General features: G+C 45.4%; 2 protein-coding genes across 3 annotated transcripts; one reads left to right on the forward strand and one right to left on the reverse strand.

Moving 5' to 3' along the window:
• Positions 1-227: 227 nt before the first annotated feature.
• On the reverse strand, positions 228-3166 carry JAGN1 (jagunal vesicle mediated transporter 1). Its single transcript, XM_024764708.1, has 2 exons — positions 2929-3166; positions 228-1171 (listed from the first exon to the last, which is right to left on the reverse strand). Exons 1-2 carry the CDS (start codon positions 3015-3017, stop codon positions 709-711), a joined length of 552 nt encoding a protein of 183 aa, XP_024620476.1. The 5' UTR covers positions 3018-3166; the 3' UTR covers positions 228-708.
• A 5450-nt stretch (positions 3167-8616) lies between these two features.
• CIDEC (cell death inducing DFFA like effector c) lies at positions 8617-17159 on the forward strand. Of its 2 annotated transcripts, none has more exons than XM_024764604.1 (6): positions 8617-8881; positions 9135-9212; positions 10347-10500; positions 13386-13544; positions 13629-13816; positions 16592-17159. In XM_024764604.1, the coding sequence occupies exons 1-6, from the start codon at positions 8877-8879 to the stop codon at positions 16752-16754; spliced, it is 747 nt and encodes a 248-aa protein (XP_024620372.1). In that variant the 5' UTR covers positions 8617-8876; the 3' UTR covers positions 16755-17159. The 2 variants fall into 2 exon arrangements, with proteins under 2 accessions (XP_024620372.1, XP_024620373.1); XM_024764605.1 differs by having other exon boundaries at positions 8861-8881; positions 9135-9289.
• Positions 17160-21459: the final 4300 nt, after the last annotated feature.

Genomic DNA, 21459 nt, shown 5'->3' on the forward strand with positions numbered 1-21459 from the left:
ATGAGAACGGACCGTTTGAGAGGTGGAGGTTAAATGTATGGCCCACAGTAGTTCCTGCCAATCAGCTGCAGGGTTGCAACTATGACTTAAGTTCCCTATGTCCAGTTCACTTCCCCACCGCCACTGTCAGGTTTCTCGGGGAGCCTCTACGTACCTCCTAGTGACTAAGGCCACTCAAACAACACACTTTTCACACTCTATCAGATGCCGAACACAAAGCACAGGGGGGACAAGGCAGTTGTAACTTTATTGAGGTTCTTTTTAATTAAAACGCTTCACAGTAGAGACCACAGCCTGCAAGGGGAGCAGCCTCTCAAATGTTTCCTGCCCCATGACTCATAGATTGAAGGAGAATGTGATTTATTCCCTATCTCCTCCAGTCTCGGTGGCTAAGGGGTGATGGATGGAAGCGGAGAGAAAGAGGCAAGGATGAAAAACTCAGAAGGATCTGAACTTCAACCAGCTGAAATTTGTTTCACAGCTGCTGATCACCCAGTTCCACCAACCAAGAGTAAATTAAATATAGTTTTGCTACCAGCTGATGGCAACAGAAGGGGCTTTGCAGAACTTGGACCTAGTTTGCACTAGTTGCCAACATCGCAGCCGCCAAAATCACCGAAGGAGGTTTTAGAACAGCTCCTCTACCCTCTCACTCCACTGGATGGGAGGCCCAGGCTTCACCTCACACAGTAGTTCATCAAGCAGGCTTCATTTACGCTTCTTCTCCTGTGTGCTGGTGAACCAAGAGTCTAGGAGCTTCTTGCTGTAGTATAACTGCCAGGCGTGCACTTGGACCACCAGCACCAACACCAGATACATGACAGAGACGGCAGAAAAACCAAAGAGGAAGCGGTAGGCCTTGCCATGGCGGTAGAGCTGCTGTGCAGCAGGGAACATCTCCATGCTGCCATATATGAGGGGAGCGATGGAAAAGAGCCCCATGCTGATCATGGAGAGCACCAGGTAGCTAATGTTGTTGCGGGGGAAGGAGAGGAGGCCCAAGAGGGAGGGCACAATGCTCAGCAAATAGGGGTACTCCCACTGATAGGGCATGGCCACCTGATCATGCGACAAGAGCCTCAGGTGCCCCACGCTCATCTTGGCAACCAGCAGCAGCCATATGACCAGATGCACGTAGATCAGCTTCTTGATTTCATACTTGAGGGTCACGCTGTGGGGCAGAGCAGAGGGAGAAGTACCTTTCATTCAAAATTTTCTGACCACCAACTCTATGTCAGGCAACTATACGGGACACTGGGAAACAGACGTGAATAAGGTATAGTTCCTGCCTGGAGGCTGGGAACAAGGGACACAGGAAGAAAAAAGCAATTAGAAAACAAACTGGAAAAACTCTAGTAAATCTATGTTGCAAAATATATGGAATCACAGGAAGGAATAATGAATTCTGATTGAGATGAGTTGACTGAGAAGGCTGTCTGGACAAGGGTGTTATCTGAGCTAGGCTCTGAGACGTGGGTGGAGATGGACATTCCAAGCAGAGGTAACAGCATGCAGGCAAAAAGGCATAAGCATTTGTGTTCCAGGAGAGCAAATGGTTGGGTGTGGAAGGACGACAATGTGGTGGAGAGGGGAGTGGCAGGATATGAAGTTGCAAAGACTATCACTGAGTCACTTTAAAGACAGAAGAGTAACTCAGGGCTGTGTTTACAAAGAGAACTCTGGGGAATTCCCTGGCGGTCCAGTGGTTAGAAATCTGGCTTTTCACTGCCAAGGCCACAGGTTCAATCCCTGGTCGGGCAACTAAGGTCCTGCAAGCCCCATGGCATGGCCAAAAAAAAAAATGAAAGAGAACTCTGACTGTGGTATAGGAGGATCGCCTATGGAAGGAGGTATTGGCAGCAAGGAAACCAACGCAGGCTGCCCGTACTTCTCCAGCTAGAGTACATTTTTCATCTAAAGTAAGGATATTTTCTCCTATTCTTTGAATTCTCTCAGGTCCTAAATGTATCCCCTTCATACCTTCATAGAGCAGAGTTTCTGCTCTAGACAGGCATGAAAACACTGGCTTGAGTTGTGAGGTGCCCTTTAGACAAGGGTCTAAGGATAAGAATAAAGTGAGGTTTCAAAGAGCTTGTCATTCTTTAAAACTGTGGAGAAAAGGACGTGGAAAAGATTCAGGGAAACTTCAATGGATTTAAGTAAAGAAAATCTCTAAAAAATTTTTATTTTTAAAAATATTCATTATAGAAAGCGCAGAAAGGTGGGGCGGGAGGGGAATCAGTCATTTGTAGACTTCAAGCTCCATGAAGGCAGGGACCAGTTTTGTTTGTCGATAGACTTTTTTATTGAAGGTATAACATGAATACAAAGACCAGGGCTGCTTTCGCTATTCTATCCTCAGGGCCTAGCACAATGCCTGATGGGTAGAAGCTCAATAAATATTTGTTGAACGAATAAACGAATGTAGAAATATCCCTTACGTGGGGGGTTTCATAAAACTCATTTGAGGCAGAGTAAGTCCGGACTTCAAGGTCCAAATCCCCAAAACAACCCAGAATATAACAGCTACCGCGTACTGGACAGACTTATGTGCTAGATCTTATGCTACGCTCTTTATGCGATTATTGGCTCACTAATTCATCACCAAGACCGAAAAGGTAGATTAATTTTCCCTTGCCAGATAAGCACACTGAGGCTCAATTAGAAATCAGGTTCCCGAGATCAGACAGAGGGGCCAGCATCGCCGAGACACCGGAGCCCAAGCGGGGCCGGACCCCTCAAGGCACAGCGGGATCAATGGGTGGAACTCACAGGAGCGACAGGGCTTCCCGGGATTGGGGGCCGGCCCCGGGCCGTCGCAGGAGGAGGGGACTTGGCAGGTGCGCGTGAGCGGGCTGGGGAACAAGACCCTGAGGCCGGGCCGGCGTCGCGTCCCAGGCCCTGCGAGCTCCTCGCCTCACTTCATACCTCATCTGGTAGTGCGTGGCGACGCGCTCCCGGTGCTGAAAGTCGCTGCCGTCGGTGCCGGCCGCTCGCGGGCCTGCCCGAGACGCCATCTTCCCTGCCCAGAGCCCTGGAGCCCCTCACGCCGACCAGCTGCAGCGACTAGAGCGCCAACATGCCTGCCAACCCTAAGCGCGCCGCCTCAGCTCCGCCCACCCAACAGCCGAGCGGTTCTGTGAGGACAACTTCCGGCCTCTCTGTCTCCGGAGGACCGACTCTGTAGTCACGTCCCTGCGCACGCGCACACATACGCACACGCTTTTCTTCCAGGCCCCGCCCTGTCCCTCTCTCCCCAGCATTTGGAGCGCGCAGAAAATTAAACCCTAGCGCGTGTTTCTTTTTGCCAAGGTCGGGAGCTGATACTCCAGCCTCTCGAGCACTTACACTTTCTTTAACTCTAATTCGATTTTAAGACGTCTGTGTTCCCACTTCACAGATGGAGAAACTGATGCCTGGAAGGGATCTGTGACTTTCCCAAGAGCGTGCATCTTTCACACTCAAAGTCTCAAAATATCTCCCCACAGATTAATGTTTGCAAGAAGAAACGGTAACTTTACAGTGGAGAAACCTGGCACTCACCCCCTTAACTAAGTAATCAAGTTAACTTGCCCAGGAGTGAGACAAACTGACTCCTTATGCCTCCTGCTAATCTTGAGGACACAGCATCACTGAGGTGATATTCTTGCCCAAAATACTTAACCTGAATCTAATCATGAAGAGGTGACAAACTCAAATTGAGGGACAGTCTACAAAATAACTGGACTATACTTTTAAGAAATGTCAAGGCCATGAAAGAAAAAGAAATTAGGCAGAGGCAGAAAGCAGAGTAGTGGTTGCCAAGGAACGTGGTGATGATGGTTGTGCAACCGTATGAATATACTTCATGCCACTGAACTGTATACTTAAAAATCGTTAATTTTATGTTATGTACACTTTACCACAATAAAAAAATACATAAAACAAGAATTTCAAAGTTGTTATCTGAAAAAACTGAAGTATCTTTTTATGTTTGAGTCATTTGTATTTCATTTCCCTGAACTGTGTTCATATCCTTTGTCTATTTTTCTACTGCATTGTTGGTCTTGTTAATTTATATACACATGGCAGAGAGAGAGAGAGATGACCTCTTGTCTATAATTTTAGTTGCCATATATTTTTCCTATTTATTGTATGTCTTTTGACTTTACTCATGGTGTCACAATTTTAACATGCAGAATAGTTTTTTCATAAGGTTGAATATATAGTCTTTTCTTTTTTGGCTTCTCAATTTTGCTTCATAACTAGAGTCCTTCTCTATTCCAAGATGCTCAAATGATTTTATGCATTTCAGCCTTTGGGAACCACGCTGACATCTGCCTCCCAGACTAGAGGTGAGCGCCTCAAAGAGAGGGATAAGAACCGCGTCATCAGGACTTCTCTGGTGGCGCGGTGGTTAAGAATCCGCCTGCAGGTGACACGGGTTCGATCCCTGGTCCGGGAAGACCCCACATGCTGTGGAGCAAATAAGCGCGTGCGCCACAACTACGGAACCTGCGCTCTAGAGCCCGTGAGCCACAACTACTGAGTCTGTGTGCCACAACTACTAAGCCCGCGTGCCTAGAGCCCGTGCTCCGCAACATGAGAAGCCACCGCAATGAGAAGTCCGTGCACCGCAACGAAGAGTAGCCCCTGCTCGCCGCAACTAGAGAAAGCACGTGCACAGCAACGAAGACCCAACGCAGCCATAAATAAATAAATAAATAAGTAAGTAAAAAAGAAATGCTTGCTGAATACATAACTTATGAATGAGCCAAAACCATCCTCTTCTCCTAAGCACTGTGAAGAATCCTCAGGTTCACCAAGCATTCCTCCAACCCCACAGACACTCTCTGGCTTTAGCTTGTGCTTATCTTTTTCTTTTCTGTGTGTGATTTCCATGATGTTCATCAGGGCTTCTGAGTCAGACTACTTCTGAGTCATCCATTGGCTTATCATGAGACACTAGGCACATGTTGGATGTTCAATAAATATTTGAGGCATGAATGTCCAAGGGAGGGGGCCCAACCCTTTCCCAAGAATTTCCTCCCTGAAGTGTTGGTACTTCTCTTCTGGCCCTGGGTCTGTCTTGAAGTTTAGTGATTTGTGTTCCCGTCTCCTCACCCTGCTCATTCTCTTCTCAAATCCTTTGCACTGATGTTTCCTTTGCCTTGAATGCCCCCAGCCCACCTCCAGGACTTCAAAAGACGATTCCAGTCCCGGGTGGAACACTATAGACTGAATGTTTGTGTCCCCCACCCTTGCCTCCATTTGTATGTTGAAACCTAATCCCCAATGTGATGGTATTTGGAGGTGGAATTTGGGGGTGGTGGGATTAGTGTACTTATCAAAGAGACTCCCTTGCTCCTTCTACCAGGTGAGGACACAGAGAGAGGACAGCTCTCTGTGAACCAGGAAGACGGTCTTCACTAGAGACCAGAACTACCAGCACCTTGATCTTGGACTTCTCAGCCTCCAGAACTATGAGAAATAAGTTTCTTATTAGCCACCAGTTTATGGTATTCTGTATAGCAGCCCAAACAGATCAAGACACTCCAGGTCTTGAAAAGACTGACTTCTCATCAGTCAGGATTTAGCTGAAAGCTCACCTCTGAGGCCTTTCTTTCTTTTTTTAAGTTTATTTATTTATTTATTTATTTATGGCTGCTTTGGGTCTTTGTTGCTGCGTGCGGGCTTTCTCTAGTTGCGGTGAGCGGGGGCTACTCTTTGTTGCGGTGTGCAGGCTTCTCACTGCGCTGGCTTTTCTCGTTGCGGAGCATGGGCTCTAGGTGCGCAGGCTTCAGTAGTTGTGGCTCGCGGGCTTAGCTGCTCCGCGGCATGTGGGATCTTCCCGGACCAGGGCTCGAACCCGTGTCCCCTTCGCTGGCAGGCAGATTCTTAACCACTGCGCCACCAGGGAAGCCTTGAGGCCTTTCTTAAGCCTACAGGCCAATCTAGCTCTCCAGCCATTTGCTATCATATCACCTTGTGTTGTTTTCTTCCCAGAACATCATTATGTGAAATTATCTTGATTATTTGCCTATTTGTTCACGGTCTGAGTTCCCCCTTCCTCCAGGAATGTCAGCTCCTTGAAGTGTGGGACAAGGCTGTGTTGTTTCCTGCTGTATTCTCAGACCCTAGGAGGGCTGGCACAAGGTAAGTACCTGATAGGTATTTGTTGAGTGAGTGAATGATGGTTGCCTGAAAGCTTTTATGGGGAAGGATTTAGATATAAGTAATAGGATGATGATGATGATGATGATTATAGCTATTTATTGAGCCTGAAGGGTGCACTAAACTTTACATCAAGTACTTTTCACGATTATCTCATTTAATCTTCATGACAACCCAGTGGGGTAGGAACCATTTTTAATCCCCATTTGTTAGATCCAACTGAAGCTTAGATGAGTTACATCACACAGCTAGTGCTAGACTGCTGGTTTTCAAAATAGGGTCCCTACGTAACCACAGTGTCAGCATCACCTCGGAAACTCTTAGAAATACACTTTCTTAGGCCCCACCCCAGACATACTGAGTCAGAAACTCTGCGGTGGAGCCCAGCAATCACAAGTCTTCCATGTGATTCTGATGCACTAGTGTGAAAAACCCAACTCTAAAAGAAAGGTGAGGTTGAACTCTTTTTTTTAAAACAGCTTTATGGAGATCTAATCCATATACCATACACACTTAGGTGTACCATACACACTTAGGTTTTAGTATATTTGCAGGGTTGTACAACCTCCAAATAGATTTAGCACAATCATCAAAGTAGATTGTGTTCAGATTACTAGATTAGAACTTCTTTTTGGCTCCCCTGAAAGAAACCCCATGCCCACTAGCAGTTCCTATTCCCCTTCCACTCCCCAGCCCCTCTAAACAACCACTAATTAATTTTTTGTCTTTATAGTTTTGTCTATTCCGGACATTTCATACAAGTGGAATGATACAAGTATGTATGTGATCTCTTGTGACTGGCTTTGCATAATAAATCCCTTGTGATTTCACTTTGCATAATGTTTTCAGCGTTTGTCCATGTACTGTAGTAGCATATATCCTTTCGACTGACAAATAATATTCCATTTATGGATATACCACTGTTTTTTATCCATTCATCAATTGACGAACATTTGGGTTGTTTCTACATTTTGCCTGTTATGAATAACACTATGAACTTTCTCGTGTACGAGTTTTTGTGTGGGCATAGATTTTCATTTCCCTTGGAGATATATATATAACTCCAAATATTAGGTATATGTAGAACTTCTGGGTCATAGATCTTACACTCTTAACCACTACACATTTCAGCTAGTCTTTATTATTATTATTAAATTATCTGCTATTATTAAGTAATTATATTATCAATAACACCAATATTTGTTTCTATCTATTAAGTATCTCTGTTGCAAAGCCCTTTACTTTCATTATTACAAATCCTTACCTCGGTCAGGATCATTAAGACAGGAATCATTATCTCTGTTGAAGAGGTGAGCGAAACTGGGACTCAGGAGGTTAAGGGAACTTGTCTACACTCCAACAGCTAACATGGGTAGAGCTGGGACCACCATGCACACCTGCCTGTTTCCTGTGCCCTGTGTGCCCAATACCATGTCCTGGGCCATACCCTGCCCCAAATCTTTCGAAACATGCCTCCACCCCTCCTTTCTGGCTTTTTCTGGAAGTGAGGCTGGCTTGACATCCCAAGGGTGAGAGCTGCACACTCAGTGCCTGTGCTCTTTTCCAGCTGGGGCTGGAGGCCAGGGGAGGGGCTGCCCTGGGAGCTGGAAATAAAATGGAGGGAGGGCTGGGCTGAGAAGGGCAGTATTGGAAGGTTAGGAGGCTGGGAAGTGGGAGGTAAGGAGTTTCTTACTCTGGGTTTTTTGTTTTGGTTTGGTTCTGGCTCCTAGAGAACCGGTGAGGTGGGGCTGGGTAGAGTTTTGTGATTGGGAGTGAGGAGGGAGGCTGAAGCAAGCTGATGTGGGTAGTGCTAAGTGGGGGAGAGGGCTTTCTCAGACAGGCTGGCCTGGGGCGTCCCCTGCATTGTCAGAAGGAAAGACTGGGGAGGGGGCTGCATTCCATGCACTCCTTGAGCCCCTGGCTCTGAGGCAGGCCCTGTCTGCAGGGGGGCTGGGAAAGGGAGAACGTCTCAGGGCGAGGCACCCAAGGAGCGGGGCTGCTATGGCAGAAAGCAGACACTGAGGCCCACTTGGCTAGGAAGAACGAAGGGCAAGGATGAAGGGGAAATTCTGTGAGCCATCTAAGAAGGCTTTCCGAGAAATGGAAAACAGTGAAACTCAGGCTTCAGGGCTGCAAACGTTTAGCCCTGGGCCAAGGGAGGCATTACAGGTGGAGGAACTGCCTGCAGGAGGGCTTGGAGCCTGCAGGAGCTAGATCGAGCAGGCTCAGGAGAGAAGGGCTGGCAGGTCAGCCCAGGGCCGTCGGCTAGTGCCCAGAATGGCGGCCAGCAGCCTTGAGCCACAGTGGCTGTGTACATTTAAGTTAGTTAACATTCAATAAAAATAAAAATCCAGCTCCTCAGTTGTACGGCCACACTTCAACGGCTCAGTTGCCATGTGGGGCTAGCAGCTCCAGTATTGGAGAGAAAGGATGTAGAACAGTTCCATCGTGGTAGAAAGTCTCTGGCCAGCAGGAACCCTCAGGAGGGGTTCGGATTGCTCAAGGACCCACTGGAGAGAGCAGGCTTAGACTGGGTTGCCTGGCCTGGGAGGTCTCTGAACAACAGGTGAGGGAAGGTCCCCAGCAGTGCAAGGTGGTGTGACTCGCCTCCTGCCAGCGTAAAGTAGACTCTGCCCCCAGGGACAGGAACTAACCAGGCAGGGCCTCTTCAGTCCCGACTTGTGAACCCTGATCAGTGTGACCAGAGCCAGGGTCAGAGAAACATGGAGTGAGTGGTGCCGGGGAGGGAGGAGCGGCTGCTGAGGGGGGCTGAGCCTGGGCACTAAGGGGGTCTCCAGTTTGCTCACGGTGGCGTACATGGGTGGGACAGGGGAAGGGCTGGGGGAGGTGTGTGTGTGAGTTGCTAGGGGAGACCAGAGCAGAGGCTTGCTGGATGGAGGTGGGGTTGCTCTGTGTCAAAAGACAAGAGAGAGGGAACCCTCCCATCCCCACCTAAAGAGCTGTCTCTGCTTCCTTCCCAGGCCCAACACTGTCCAGCTGACGAGGATGGGATACGCCACGAAGTCCCTCAGCCTTCTCTACCCCAGGTCCCTCTCCAGGTGAGGAGAGCCAAGCATGGAAGGGAAGGGGAGCTACTGTGAGCTGTGGGCAGACCTTCTTGAACTTCGATGGGCACGTAAGTCACCTGGGTGTCTTATTCAAATGCAGGTGCTGATTCAGGAGGTCTGGAGTGGGACCCAAGATTTGCCCCTCCCACAAGCCCCCAGGAGACATTAATGCTGCTGTCTCTCCCCCCACAGTCCCCCATATCACACATTGAGTAGAAAGAGGTAGATACTGCTTGATGCTTTCATTATTGATCTCATTTAAACCTCACCACAACTTTGGGAAGTGGGGATTATTATGCCAAATTAACAGATGGGGAAACCGAGGCACAGGGTGGGCTCTCTCAGTCACCTAGCAAATGGGTAGTGGAGTCAGGATTCGAACTTGGGTCTGCCTGACTCCAAAATCTAGGTTCACTGCACACCTTTTGTTCTACATCGTGTATCTGAGTTCAAAACTGTCTTATATTGACCTCAGCTTTGCCACTTCGTCTCACATTACAGGTGAGAAGAATGAGGCTAAGAGAGGAAAGTGGTAATTGGGCAAATGTGGGGTAGTCTTCTATGACTGGCTACTTGTCATGGTCTGAAACCCAGCAGTGTCAATATCACTTGGGAACTCATTACATACATAAAATCTCAGAACCTACCCAGACCTACTGAATCAGAACCTGCATTTTAACAAGATCACCAGGGGAGTGACGTGTCCACTAAAGTTTAAGATGCACTGATCCAGGGACTTCCCTGGTGGCCCAGTGGGTAACACTCCGCACTCCCGATGCAGGGGGCACGGGTTCGATACCTGGTCGGGGAACTAGATGCCACATACATGCCCAAACTAAGAAGTCCGCATGCTGCAACTAAAGATCCCGCATGCCACTACGAAGATCCCGCGTGCCGCAACTAAGACCTGGCACAGCCAAAATAAATAAATAATTAAAAAAAAAAAAAAGATGCACCAATCCAGCAGGCTTTTGAGGAAGACTCTCTAGAGCAGGTTTGGTGGGTGGTAGGGGAGGAGGAATAGGATGAGCTCAGCCTAGAGGATTGGGAGGTAAGTTACCCTGCTGTGCGTTGAGGGCTGGGAGGCGTCAGACAGCTCATTCTGATGCTCCATATGGCCTCCAGGTACGTGGCAGTCAGCACCTCGGTGGTGACCCAGAAGCTGCTGTCACAGCCCAGCCCGGAGGCCCCCAGGGCCCGGCCCTGCAGAGTAAGCAATGCTGACCGGAGTGTGCGGAAGGGCATCATGACACACAGCCTTGAGGACCTCCGCCTCAAGGTAGGAATGGGCCTGCCTCTGCACAGCCCACCACGGGGACCTTGGCAGGGAGCTGGCCCCAACAGCTGCCTCCGTATCATGAGCTAGGAGTTCAGCAGGGATGGAGTTCATGGCTTAGATGGTGAAAAGATTTCCTTTCTAATGGCAGCTCCAGTGGGCTTGTAGTGCCCACCTGGAATCCTGTCTGTCTGTTGACAGGGGGAGGGCAGTACATTACCATCTGATACTAACAATAGGTCAGTGGTATTTTTGGAGTCTATTTTTCTTACTGGAGGGACACTTAGGTTCCCTTTTCCAGTAGTACTTAAACTTGTAGAATTGCCCAGAAGTTGGAGTATTGAGTAAGATTTTAGAGATTCCCTTCCCTATCTCCTTCCCTTACCTTCATGCAGGGCAAGTCTCCTTCAATCTGTCTCCTACATTGGCCTTCCATGCAAAGCTTTGTTAACAGCTGTGGAAGATTTTCTTCAAACTATTGATTAGATGGGACTTCCCTGGTGGTCCAGTGGTTAAGACTTCCTGCTCCAATGCAGGAGGCACAGGTTCAATCCCTGGTTAGGGAACTAAGGTCCCGCGTGTCCCTCGGCACAGTCAAAAAAAAAAAAAAGTAAAAACTATTGATCAGGTAAGCTTTCAGAGAAGAAACCAAGGACACGCAGCTCTTGTGGGTGGTAGTAACATTGGGCAAGAATGACACCCTTCCCCATTTCCATGCTCCCCCTACACTTCCTTGGGAGTAACTTGTCCTAATCCTTCCTTCTTATAAAGACACCTTTCCTTCTTACAAGTCATAGTGGATTATGGCCCACTCTAATGCCCTAATTTTAATGTAATTACTTTTTTAAAGACTCTATCTCCAAATATAGTCACACTCTGAGGTACTGGGATTAGGACTTCAACATATGAATTTGGGGGGGATACCATTCAGCCCATAATACATACAAATCAACTGAATAGAACTGAGAGTCCAAAAATAAATCCACGTATCTGTGGTCAATTGATTTTTAACAGGATGCCAAGACTATTCAATGGAGAAAGAATAGTCTTTTCAACAAATATTCCTGAGACAATGGGCTATCCAAATGCAAAAGAATGAAGTTGGATCACTCCCTCATACTACATATAAAATTAATTCAAAGTAGATCAAAGACCTAAATGTAGAGCTAAAACTATAAAACTCTTAGAAGAAAACAGAGGTATAAGTGTTTATAACCTTGGTTTCTTAGATATGGCACCACAGCACAAGTAACCAAAGGGAAAAAAGTTGGACTTTATCAACATTAAAAACTTCTGTGCATCAAGGGACACGATCAAAAAAAATGAAAAGATAACCCACAGAATGGGAGAAAATATTTGCAAGTCACATATCTGATAAGGGTCTAGTATCAAGAATATATAAAGAACTCTTAAAACTCAGTAAAAAGATGATCCTTTTGAAAATGGGCAAAGAATCTGAGTAGATATTTCTCCAAAGAAGACGTACAAATGGCTGATAACACATGAAAAGATGCTCACCACCCTTAGTCATTAGGGAAATGCAAATCAAAAACACTTCATACCGCTAGAATGGCTAAAATAAAAGACAGACTAAAACAAGTGTTGGTGAGGATGTGGAGAAATTGCTGTTGGGAATGTAAAATCATGCAACAGCTTCAGAAAACAGTTTGGTATTTCCTTAAGAAGAGTAAACAGCGTTATTATATGACTCAGCAATTCCAATCCTAGGTATATAGCCAGGAAAATTGAAAAGACATGTCACACAAAAATTTGTACATGAATGTGCATAGCAGCATTATTCATAATACTCAAAAAATAGAAACAACCCACATGTCCATCAATTGAAGAATGGATTTAAAATGTGGTATATCTATTTAGTAGAATATTATTCAGCCATAAAAAAGTAAAGAATCATGCTGCAACATAGAAGAACCTTGAAAACATGTTACGTGAAAGAAGCCAGTCTAAAAAGACCACACATTGTATGATTCCACTTATATGAAATGTCCAGCATAGACAGATCCACAGAGATGGACAGAAGAGGAGAGGTTGCCAAGGGCTAGGAAATGAGGAGTGACAGCTAATGGGGCTAGGTTTCTCTTTGGGGTAAAAATGGGGTTGAAAATGTTTTCAAATTATACAGTGGTGGTAGTTGCACAGCTTTGTGAATATGCTAAAAACCACTGGATTGTAGACTTTAAAAGAGTGAATTTTATGGCATGCAAATTATATCACAATTAAAAGTTACATGTGTGACTCCCGTTATAATTTTTTAAGATTTATTTATTTTTTATTTTTATTTATGCATTTATTTTGGCTGTGTCGGGTCTTAGTTGTGGCCCATGGGATCTTCGTTGAGGCATAAAGGATCTTTCGTCATGGTGCGTGGGCTTCTCTCTAGTTGTGGCATGCGGGTTTTCTCTTATCTAGTTGTGGCGTGCGGGCTCCAGGGTGTGTGGGCTCTACAGTATGCAGCACGCGGGCTCTAGTTGAGGTGCACAAGCTCAGTAGTTGTGGCACGCCGGCTTAGTTGCCCCGTGGCATGTGGGATCTTAGTTCCCTGACCAGGGATCGAACCTGCTTCCCCTGCATTGCAAGGCAGATTCTTTACCACTGGACCACCAGGGAAGTCCCTCCCATTATATTTTTACTGGACAGCACTATTCTAGAATATTAACCATGAAGTCAGATACCAAGGGATACCATAATATAGGTTCTTTGGATGGTGATCCCACAGCAAGAGCCCTGGGTTCCAGTCCCATCCTATAAGTCCCGGCCCACTCGCGTGTGTCTGAGGTGTGCCAGCTGAGGTGTGTGATGTGGGTCTTCCCCATACCAGCTCTGTGGCTACATGTGATGGCAGAAGCATCACTTACCTTATTCTCCAGGTCCAGGATACCCTGATGCTGGCAGACAAGCCTTTCTTCCTGGTGCTGGAGGAAGATGGCACAACTGTAGAGACAGAAGAGTATTTCCAATCCCTGACAGATGACACCGTGCTCATGGTCCTCCATAAGGGGCAGAAATGGCAGCCCCCATCAGAGCAGGTGACGTCCCACCTGTCAGGGAGAGTACTGGGAGCTTAGAAGAAATCCTTGAGGGGTGCCAACCACACGCTTGTCTTGATGCAGGGCACTAGGTACCAACTCTCCCTCTCCCGTAAGCCTGCCAAGAAGATTGATGTGGCCCAAGTAACCTTCGACCTGTACAAGGTGAACCCACAGGACTTCATTGGTTGCCTGAACGTGAAGGCGACTCTCTATGGCACATACTCCCTTTCCTATGATCTGCGCTGCTACGGCGCCAGGCGCGTCATGAAGTGAGTGAATTGGGGTTAGCTGGGGACAGGCTGGGTACACTGCAATGGGAGAGGCGCTATCTTCTCCCATGCACCTCAGGCTTCTCGGAGCCTGGGCCTGGTGTTGATGCTGACAAAGTATGACAATTAGCATTTGTCTAGGACTTTATGGCTGAATTCGTGTTTTAGTTTATTGTAGTATATGCCAAAGGGATACATATACTCCTGCTGGTGGAACCTGGATACATTTAGCTTTTCTAATTACCTTCCACTATAACAACAAATTATTTTTCACCTAAAGTAGTAAGTTTTCCTAAGTAGTCTTCTAATCTTTTGAAAAATGAACATGTGTCAGAAATTTTATTGAACTCAACTAGTGAGAGAACCAGCAAGAAGTTACAATCAGTTCAAAATCCCACCCATATATAGATCCAACAAGAATGCTGAGCTATTTATAAATACAAAATTGGATTTTTCCATGGGGGTGGGAGGGATGAAATAACTGTCCTTCCATAGAACGGAATTAATTTGTATGTCTGTGGACAATAGTCATTTGTATCATCTAATGAACTTTCAAAGAAACTTTTTACTTTACTTTTGAAAGTCTAATCAAGTAACACAGGAAGCATGGGAATATGTTTAATCATAAGACAAGTACTGTTATGGTAGTGGTTTCCAAATTCAGCTATTCCAGTGGTGCTCTAGAGAATTCTTACCTCATTAGGCAGATGTAGCCACTGAGGCAGAGACATCCAAGTAGTCGAAAACCACAAAGCTGACCTCTTGCCAGTTACTTCTGACAGATGCTACTCCTCCCCAGTTGCTTCATTTAGTGTTTTCTGAGCACTCTCTGTGTCCTGGCCCTATGCTATGAGCTAGAGACACAGAGATAAATAAGATGTCAGAACAAGCTCCATGAGGGCAAGAATTGCTGTTGCCTCCAATACCTTGGTGAATGCTGGTACATAGCAATAATTCAAATAATTGTACAATGAATGAAGATACATATGATCCTCATTCTCAGGGGTTTCTGAGACATTCTACTCCTTCCAGAGTTCTGCCAGAACGTATGTAGCTAGAGCATACCAGACCTTCTTGGCTTTCCGAGTTTATTCTCTGCATTCCCAGTCTGCAGATGAGGGACCTGAGGCCGCGTGGTTCTGCCTGCCACAGACAACACTCAGTGGCAGGCTTGAGCCTCGTTCTATGGCAAGAAGTTCCCTTTTCCTCTTATACCAGATCATATACCCCTCTTGATCTGGGCTTGCTGCCAGCAGTTTGCAGATTGCAAAATCTAGAGCAAGAAGTTTCAGCCTTTAAACTGAGTCCGTCTAGGGGGAGTGTGACCCTCAGACCTAAACACAGTAGGCATATTGGTCCCAAAAGAAAAACAAAAAACAACAGCAAGCTGGAATCAGTGGAATGACTTAGTGGCGTCAGCAAGTGTTTTTTCTTTAATGGTGGTAAAATACACATACCATAAAATTTACCATTTTAACCACTTTTTTTTAAAGTATAAAATTCAGTGACGTTAAGTACATTCACAGTGTTGTGCAACAGTTACTTGTGCATCTATTTCCAGAACTTTTTCATCATCCCAAACTGTAACTCTGTACCCATTAAACACTAACTCTCCACACCCCCTTCCCCCAGCCCTGCTAACCTCTGTCCTACTTCCTGTCTCCATTAATTTTCCTATTCTAGGTAACTCATGTAAGTATAATCATACAATACTTGCCCTTTTGTGTCTGGCTTATTTTACTTAGCAAAATGTTTTCAAAGTTCATCCATATTGTAGCATGTGTCAGAATTTCATTCCTATTTATGTCCAGACAGCTGGTTTGAAGCCTCAGTTCTCTAGTTTGAGAAATGGGTATACTTCTCAGGCTTCACCTTTAAATTTTTTAAGTATTTTCATGTATAGACGTTTATGATTCTAATTGTCTTCCTGTCCCCCTCCACCTCAGCCATAACATAAGTTCATTTACTGAATGAAGGTTAATAGAAGACAAGTTTTAATATCAGCCAGAAAGAATTGATTTTCCTTTTGTTTTCTTCTCCCCGATCCCTCCTAGGACTAGACACCCCTAGTGACCCTCACCTATCTTTTTCAAACAGATCTGGATAAGAATTTGGTTAAAGTAGTCAAACATTCAACCAGCTAGTCTTCACGCTACGTTTCCCCTTCTCTTCTATACATCAGGTCCTGTGTTAAGTGATTTATGTTATTTCATCCTCCTAACCCTGTGTGGGATCAAAATGGTATGATCTCACTTTACAGATGAGGGTGCCGAAGCTCAGAGCTATAGAAGTTTGCCAAGGTTGCCACAGCTAATGAAACTGAATTAGAACTCAGGCCTGTCTGACTGGAGTTCTGTCCTCAGTACACTGCAACACCAGACATGGAGATCTTCACGTCCAGCACTCTGAAAATTAGCTAGACTACAAATGACTTGGAAACACTTCTGTCTAGAACAGAGGTTGTGAAGGGCAGAGTCATGTGACAGAGATCAGCCTGGCTGGCCCAAAGTAGCATTAGAAAAATAAAAGGCCATGTTAAATGAGCTTGAATTTTGCACGAGAAGAGGGAGGTTGTGGACGTCTCAGTTAAGGTACGATTGCAGGTAACACTGTAGACCTTGTCCCATTTGCTGAGGGAGGGCAGCATCTGTTCTGTTTGCACATCACTCTACAGTTTATGAAGTTATGAACGCAGCATGGGGGAGCAGGCGTTTAGGGGGAGGAGGAAGGGGCTTTCTTTGTGTTTTGACCCTAGTGCCTTCTCATCCCACCCAGAGAAGCTCTCCGCTGGGCCCTCTTCAGCATGCAGGCCACAGGCCACGTGCTGCTCGGCACCTCCTCTTACCTGCAGCAGCTCCTGGATGCCACAGAGGGAGGGCAGCCCCCCAAGAGCAAAGCCCCATCCCTCATCCCGACCTGTCTGAAGATACTGCAATGAAAGCCCAGCCAAGGACTAGACCGGGGACCCCATGCTCAGCTGGTAGCACCCACAAGCCTGGCAGCTAGAGAGCTCCTTACCTTCCCAACACTTCCCTCAGCCCCACAGGAACATGAATGATGAAGCAGGGGGAAGGGCCGGAAACCTGGGCTGGGCTGGCCAAAGGAGAATTGAGGGCTCTTGGCCTGGCCCGGCTCCTTCCTGCCCCAGGTAGCTTAGCGGGCCAAGACTGGTCACCAGCAGGCTATGGCAGGAAGGCTGCCCGTCAGCAACCTGTCTTCACATGCTACACTTTCATTACACTGCCTACCTCCTGGCCTGCTGTCCCAAATGCTTCTGAGTGAATTGTCAACCCACTCGTGTATGATACTAGAGAGTTCGCAATAAATTATTTATGCTGATACATTTTCTTTGCTTCTGTTCTTTGCGAGTGAGGGTGGGGTTCTATCTGGAAAGTTGGTAAGGTCTAAGGGAAGAGAGAACTCTGTTGTCAAACCATTCTCCATAATGTGGGGTTATAGGAAACAGCACTTTTTCTACCAAAAAAACAAACAACAAAAAAAATTACAATTAATTCTGAAACTAATGTCTGCTTAATCTGAGGCTTGAGCAGATCATGTAATGAATATGGTAAATGACAATTTCCAAAATAAGTTTGCCTACCAGAAGGACTTTGGGAACACAAAAGACCCAGAATTGCCAAAGCAATCCTGAGGAAGAAGAACAAAGCTGGAGGCATAACCCTCCCAGACTTCAGACAATACTACAAAGCTACAGTAATCAAAACAGCATGGTATTGGCACAGAAATAGACATATGGATCAATGGAAGGAAATAGAGAGCCCAGAAATAAACCCATACCTACAGTCAATTAATCTTCGACAAAGCGGGTAAGAATATACAATGGAGAAAAGACAGTCTCTTCAATAAGTGGTGCTGGGAAAACTGGACAGCTCCATGTAAAAGAATGAAATTAGAACATTCTCTACTACCATATACGAAAGTAAACTCAAAATGAATTAAAGACCTAAATGTAAGACTGGATACTATAAAACTCCTAGAGGAGAACAGAGGCAGAACATTCTTTGACATAAATCGCAGCAATATTTATTTTGGATCTGTCTCCTAGAATAATGGAAATAAAAGCAAAAATAAACAAATGCAACCTAAATAAACTCAAAAGCTTTTGCACAGCAAAGGAAACCATAAACAAAATGAAAAGACAACCTCCAGAGTGGGAGAAAATATTTGCAAAAGATGCAACTGACAAGGGCTTAATTTCCAAAATATAAAAACAGCTTATATAGCTCAATATCAAAAAAAGCAAAGAACCCAATCAAAAAATGGGCAGAAGACCTAAATAGACATCTCTCCAAAGAAGACATATAGATGGCCAGTAGGCACATGAAAAGATGCTCAACATTGCTAATTATTAGAGAAGTGCAAATCAAAACTACAATGAGGTATCACGTCACACCAGTCAGAATGGCCATCATCAAAAAGTCTACAAATAATAAATGCTAGAGAGGGTGTGGAGAAAAAGGAACCCTCCTACACTGTTGGTGGGAATGGAAATTGTGCAGCCACTATGGAGAACAGTATGGGGGTCCCTAAAAAACTAAAAATAAAGCTGCTATATGATCCAGCAATCCCACTTCTGGCCATATATCTGGAAAAGACAAAAACTCTAATTCAAAAAGAAATGTGCCCCCCAATGCTCATAGCAGCACTACTTACAATAGCCAAGATATGGAAGCAACTTAAGTGTCCATCAACAGATGAATGGGTGAAGAAGATGTGGTACATATATACAATGGACTAGTACTCAGCCATAAAAAAGAATGAAATAATGCCATTTGCAGCAACATGGATGGACCTAGAGATGATCATAAAAAGTGAAGCAAGTCAGAGAAAAACAAATATCATATGATATCACTTCTATGTGGAATCTAAAAACATGATATAAATGAACTTATTTAGAAAACAGAAACAGACCCACAGACATAGAAAACAAACTTATGGTTACCGAAGGGGAAGGCGGAGAAGGGGACAAATTAGGAGCTTGGGATTAACAGATACACACTACTATATATAAAATAGGGGGGGGGCTTCCCTGGTGGCGCAGTGGTTGAGAGTCTGCCTGCCGATGCAGGGGACACGGGTTTGTGCCCCGGTCTGGGAGGATCCCACATGCCGTGGAGCGGCTGGGCCCGTGAGCCATGGCCGCTGGGCCTGCGCGTCCAGAGACTGTGCTCCGCAACGGGAGAGGCCACAGCAGTGAGAGGCCCGCGTACCGCAAAAAAAAAGTAAACAAGGTCCTACTGTATAGCGCAGGGAACTATATTCAATATCTTGTAATAACCTACAATGGAAAAGAATCTGAAAAAGAATATATATATATGTATAACTGAATCACTTTGCTGTACACCAGAAACTAACACAACACTGTAAATCAACTATACCTCAATTTAAAAGAAAAAAAAAGAAGGGCATTAATAGGGATTATGGGATTAAGGCACTCTTCCAGTTTCTCAATGTCACATTTTAGTACAACCTTTTAAGTGTGTAGGTGGGAAAGTACTAGTCAAGCTGTAATGCAACTCTCCTTCGAAGCCTTCCCTAGCTTGCTAGACAGCCCTCCTTTCGTGTTCAGAACTCTTAATCTTAGGATTTCGAAATGAGCCGTTAGGTAGCCACAAAGTATTAGTTCATCAGTGTGAGCTGGCATTTTTCAATATCAAGCAACTCAAACAAGACAAGCATGAAAGGCTAGGTTTGTAGGAGACTGTGCTTTGGTCTGTGCCTCTCAGATTCAAATATGTATCATTTCTGACTAATTATAAAGGCTACTTGGGTTTATTAAATACTAAGACAAAGGCCTATGTTACCAAAGTTAAAGTCTGGAGGGTTATTTCTGGCAGCTGACCCATACCCTGCAACCATGTGTGGAAGCAGCTGCCAGAGCTAGCAAGGAACATTTCCATTCTGGGCTTTCCTGCTCTTGCAGCTATGGTTGGAGGCCTGGCTCAGTGCTGTCCTGGGTCCATGGGGTAGGCCTTCTGGTATGAAGGCATGATGTTTACATCAGCACAGAAGCTATTCCCATTCAACTCTTGCTGAGGCTGTGGCCTACTTGCTCTTCTTGTGAAGTTAGTCATAAACTGAGTCGGGCTGGGGTGGTTGAAACTTGGAATTTGTCCCAACTTGCCTTCCTCCTGATATTCTGAGTTTCACATGTGAGTCTTGAGTGGCTGATCATTGTCTCTTGGCACCGAGCCCTCCCAGCCTAGGGATAATTAGGTTTCTTCCTTTTCTTCTGGAAGCCTGGAGATTAATGGAGTCACACCAGCTGTGGGCAGTGAACAGGAGAGGGCAGGCTTTGCTGAGGCTGGGGCGTGTGGAGGGAAAATTCCAAAGAGCAAGGGAGCTCAAGCCTTGGCAGGGCCAGGGGCCAGTCCAAGTGGGGGAATGGCCCTTCCTGGGGCCAAGCGTGGCCAGTGGTGAAGTCTGCTGTCGGTAAGGTAGGCTGTGTCCTGCTCCTCGGCCTCCGCCTTTCCGTCTTTGCTCAAGCTGCAAATTATGAACTCACCTTTCAGAAGAGGGGTTCCAAAATACCATGGGGCCTTAGGACACAGCACAGTAATGTCCAAGCCTAAAACAAGATGAAATTACTTGCATTCTTGCTAAATTTCTTGCCAGTCCTGTCTGAATTTGTGCACATTTAAAAATTGACTTTTGGGACTTCCCCGGTGGTCCAGTGGTTAAGACTCCGCGCTCCCAATGCAGGGGGCCCAGGTTAGATCCCTGGTCAGGGAACTGGATCCCACATGCTGCAACTAAAAGATCCTGCGTGCTGCAACTAAGACCCAGCACGACCAAATAAATAAATAAATAAATAAATAAATATCTTTTTAAATTGACTATTTAAATCTTTGAATTAAAACCAATTAAGTTTACTGAGGTATAATTTACATACAATAAAATCTACCCTTTTAAGGTATATAGTTCAATAAGGTTTGGCAAATTTATACAGATATGTAACCACTAGTTCCAGTACACCAAATATTTCCCTTCTTCCCCTTTCTAGTCAATTCTCATTCCCTCAACCACTCCAGCCCTTGTCAACCACCGACTTTTCTAAAATGTCATGTAACTAAAATCACAGTCTTTTAAAAATTTTATTTCTACTTATTTTCATTATTTTTAAAAAATTTTATGAACCATAGTCTTTTATATCTGGCTTAGTTTTTTTTTTTGGCCACGCCATGCAGCATGCAGGATCTTAGTTCCCCAACCAGGGATCGAACCCGCACCCCCTGCAGTAGAAGCACGAGTCTTTTTTTTTGATGAGTATTTTATTTTTTGTTTCTGCTTTATAACAAAGTGAATCAGTTATACATATACATATGTTCCCATATCTCTTCCCTCTTGCATCTCCCTCCCTCCCACCCTCCCTATCCCACCCCTCCAGGCGGTCACAAAGCACCGAGAAGCACGAGTCTTAACCACTGGACCACCAGGGAAATCCCTTTTTTTTGTTTTTTTTTTTTTGGGTCTGGCCTATATTTTTAAACTAGGGCTCCAGAAGTGTCCGAAGAAGAGATATATCAATGAGGTTAAAAAGTTAAGCAGTTCTAAAGGGTAAAAATAATTATTCACGTTCTCACTTCTGATTCCTTTTCTGGAAGCAACCAACATCTCATTTG

The sequence above is a fragment of the Neophocaena asiaeorientalis genome, unplaced genomic scaffold (assembly GCF_003031525.2).
Source record: "Neophocaena asiaeorientalis asiaeorientalis breed wild unplaced genomic scaffold, Neophocaena_asiaeorientalis_V1.1 scaffold230, whole genome shotgun sequence".
Taxonomy (NCBI): Eukaryota; Metazoa; Chordata; class Mammalia; order Artiodactyla; family Phocoenidae; genus Neophocaena; species Neophocaena asiaeorientalis.

What these genes read in the sequence shown, in the direction of transcription:
- JAGN1 (XM_024764708.1), bottom strand. Translation starts at nt 3,017, where the DNA reads ATGGCGTCTCGGGCAGGCCCGCGAGCGGCCGGCACCGACGGCAGCGAC. An exon ending in GCCACGCACTACCAGATGAG is followed by an intron (nt 1,172 to 2,928) that starts GTATGAAGTGAG and finishes TCTGCCCCACAG; the next exon opens with CGTGACCCTCAAGTATGAAA.
- CIDEC (XM_024764604.1), top strand. An exon ending in TACCCCAGGTCCCTCTCCAG is followed by an intron (nt 9,213 to 10,346) that starts GTGAGGAGAGCC and finishes TATGGCCTCCAG; the next exon opens with GTACGTGGCAGTCAGCACCT. An exon ending in TTGAGGACCTCCGCCTCAAG is followed by an intron (nt 10,501 to 13,385) that starts GTAGGAATGGGC and finishes CTTATTCTCCAG; the next exon opens with GTCCAGGATACCCTGATGCT.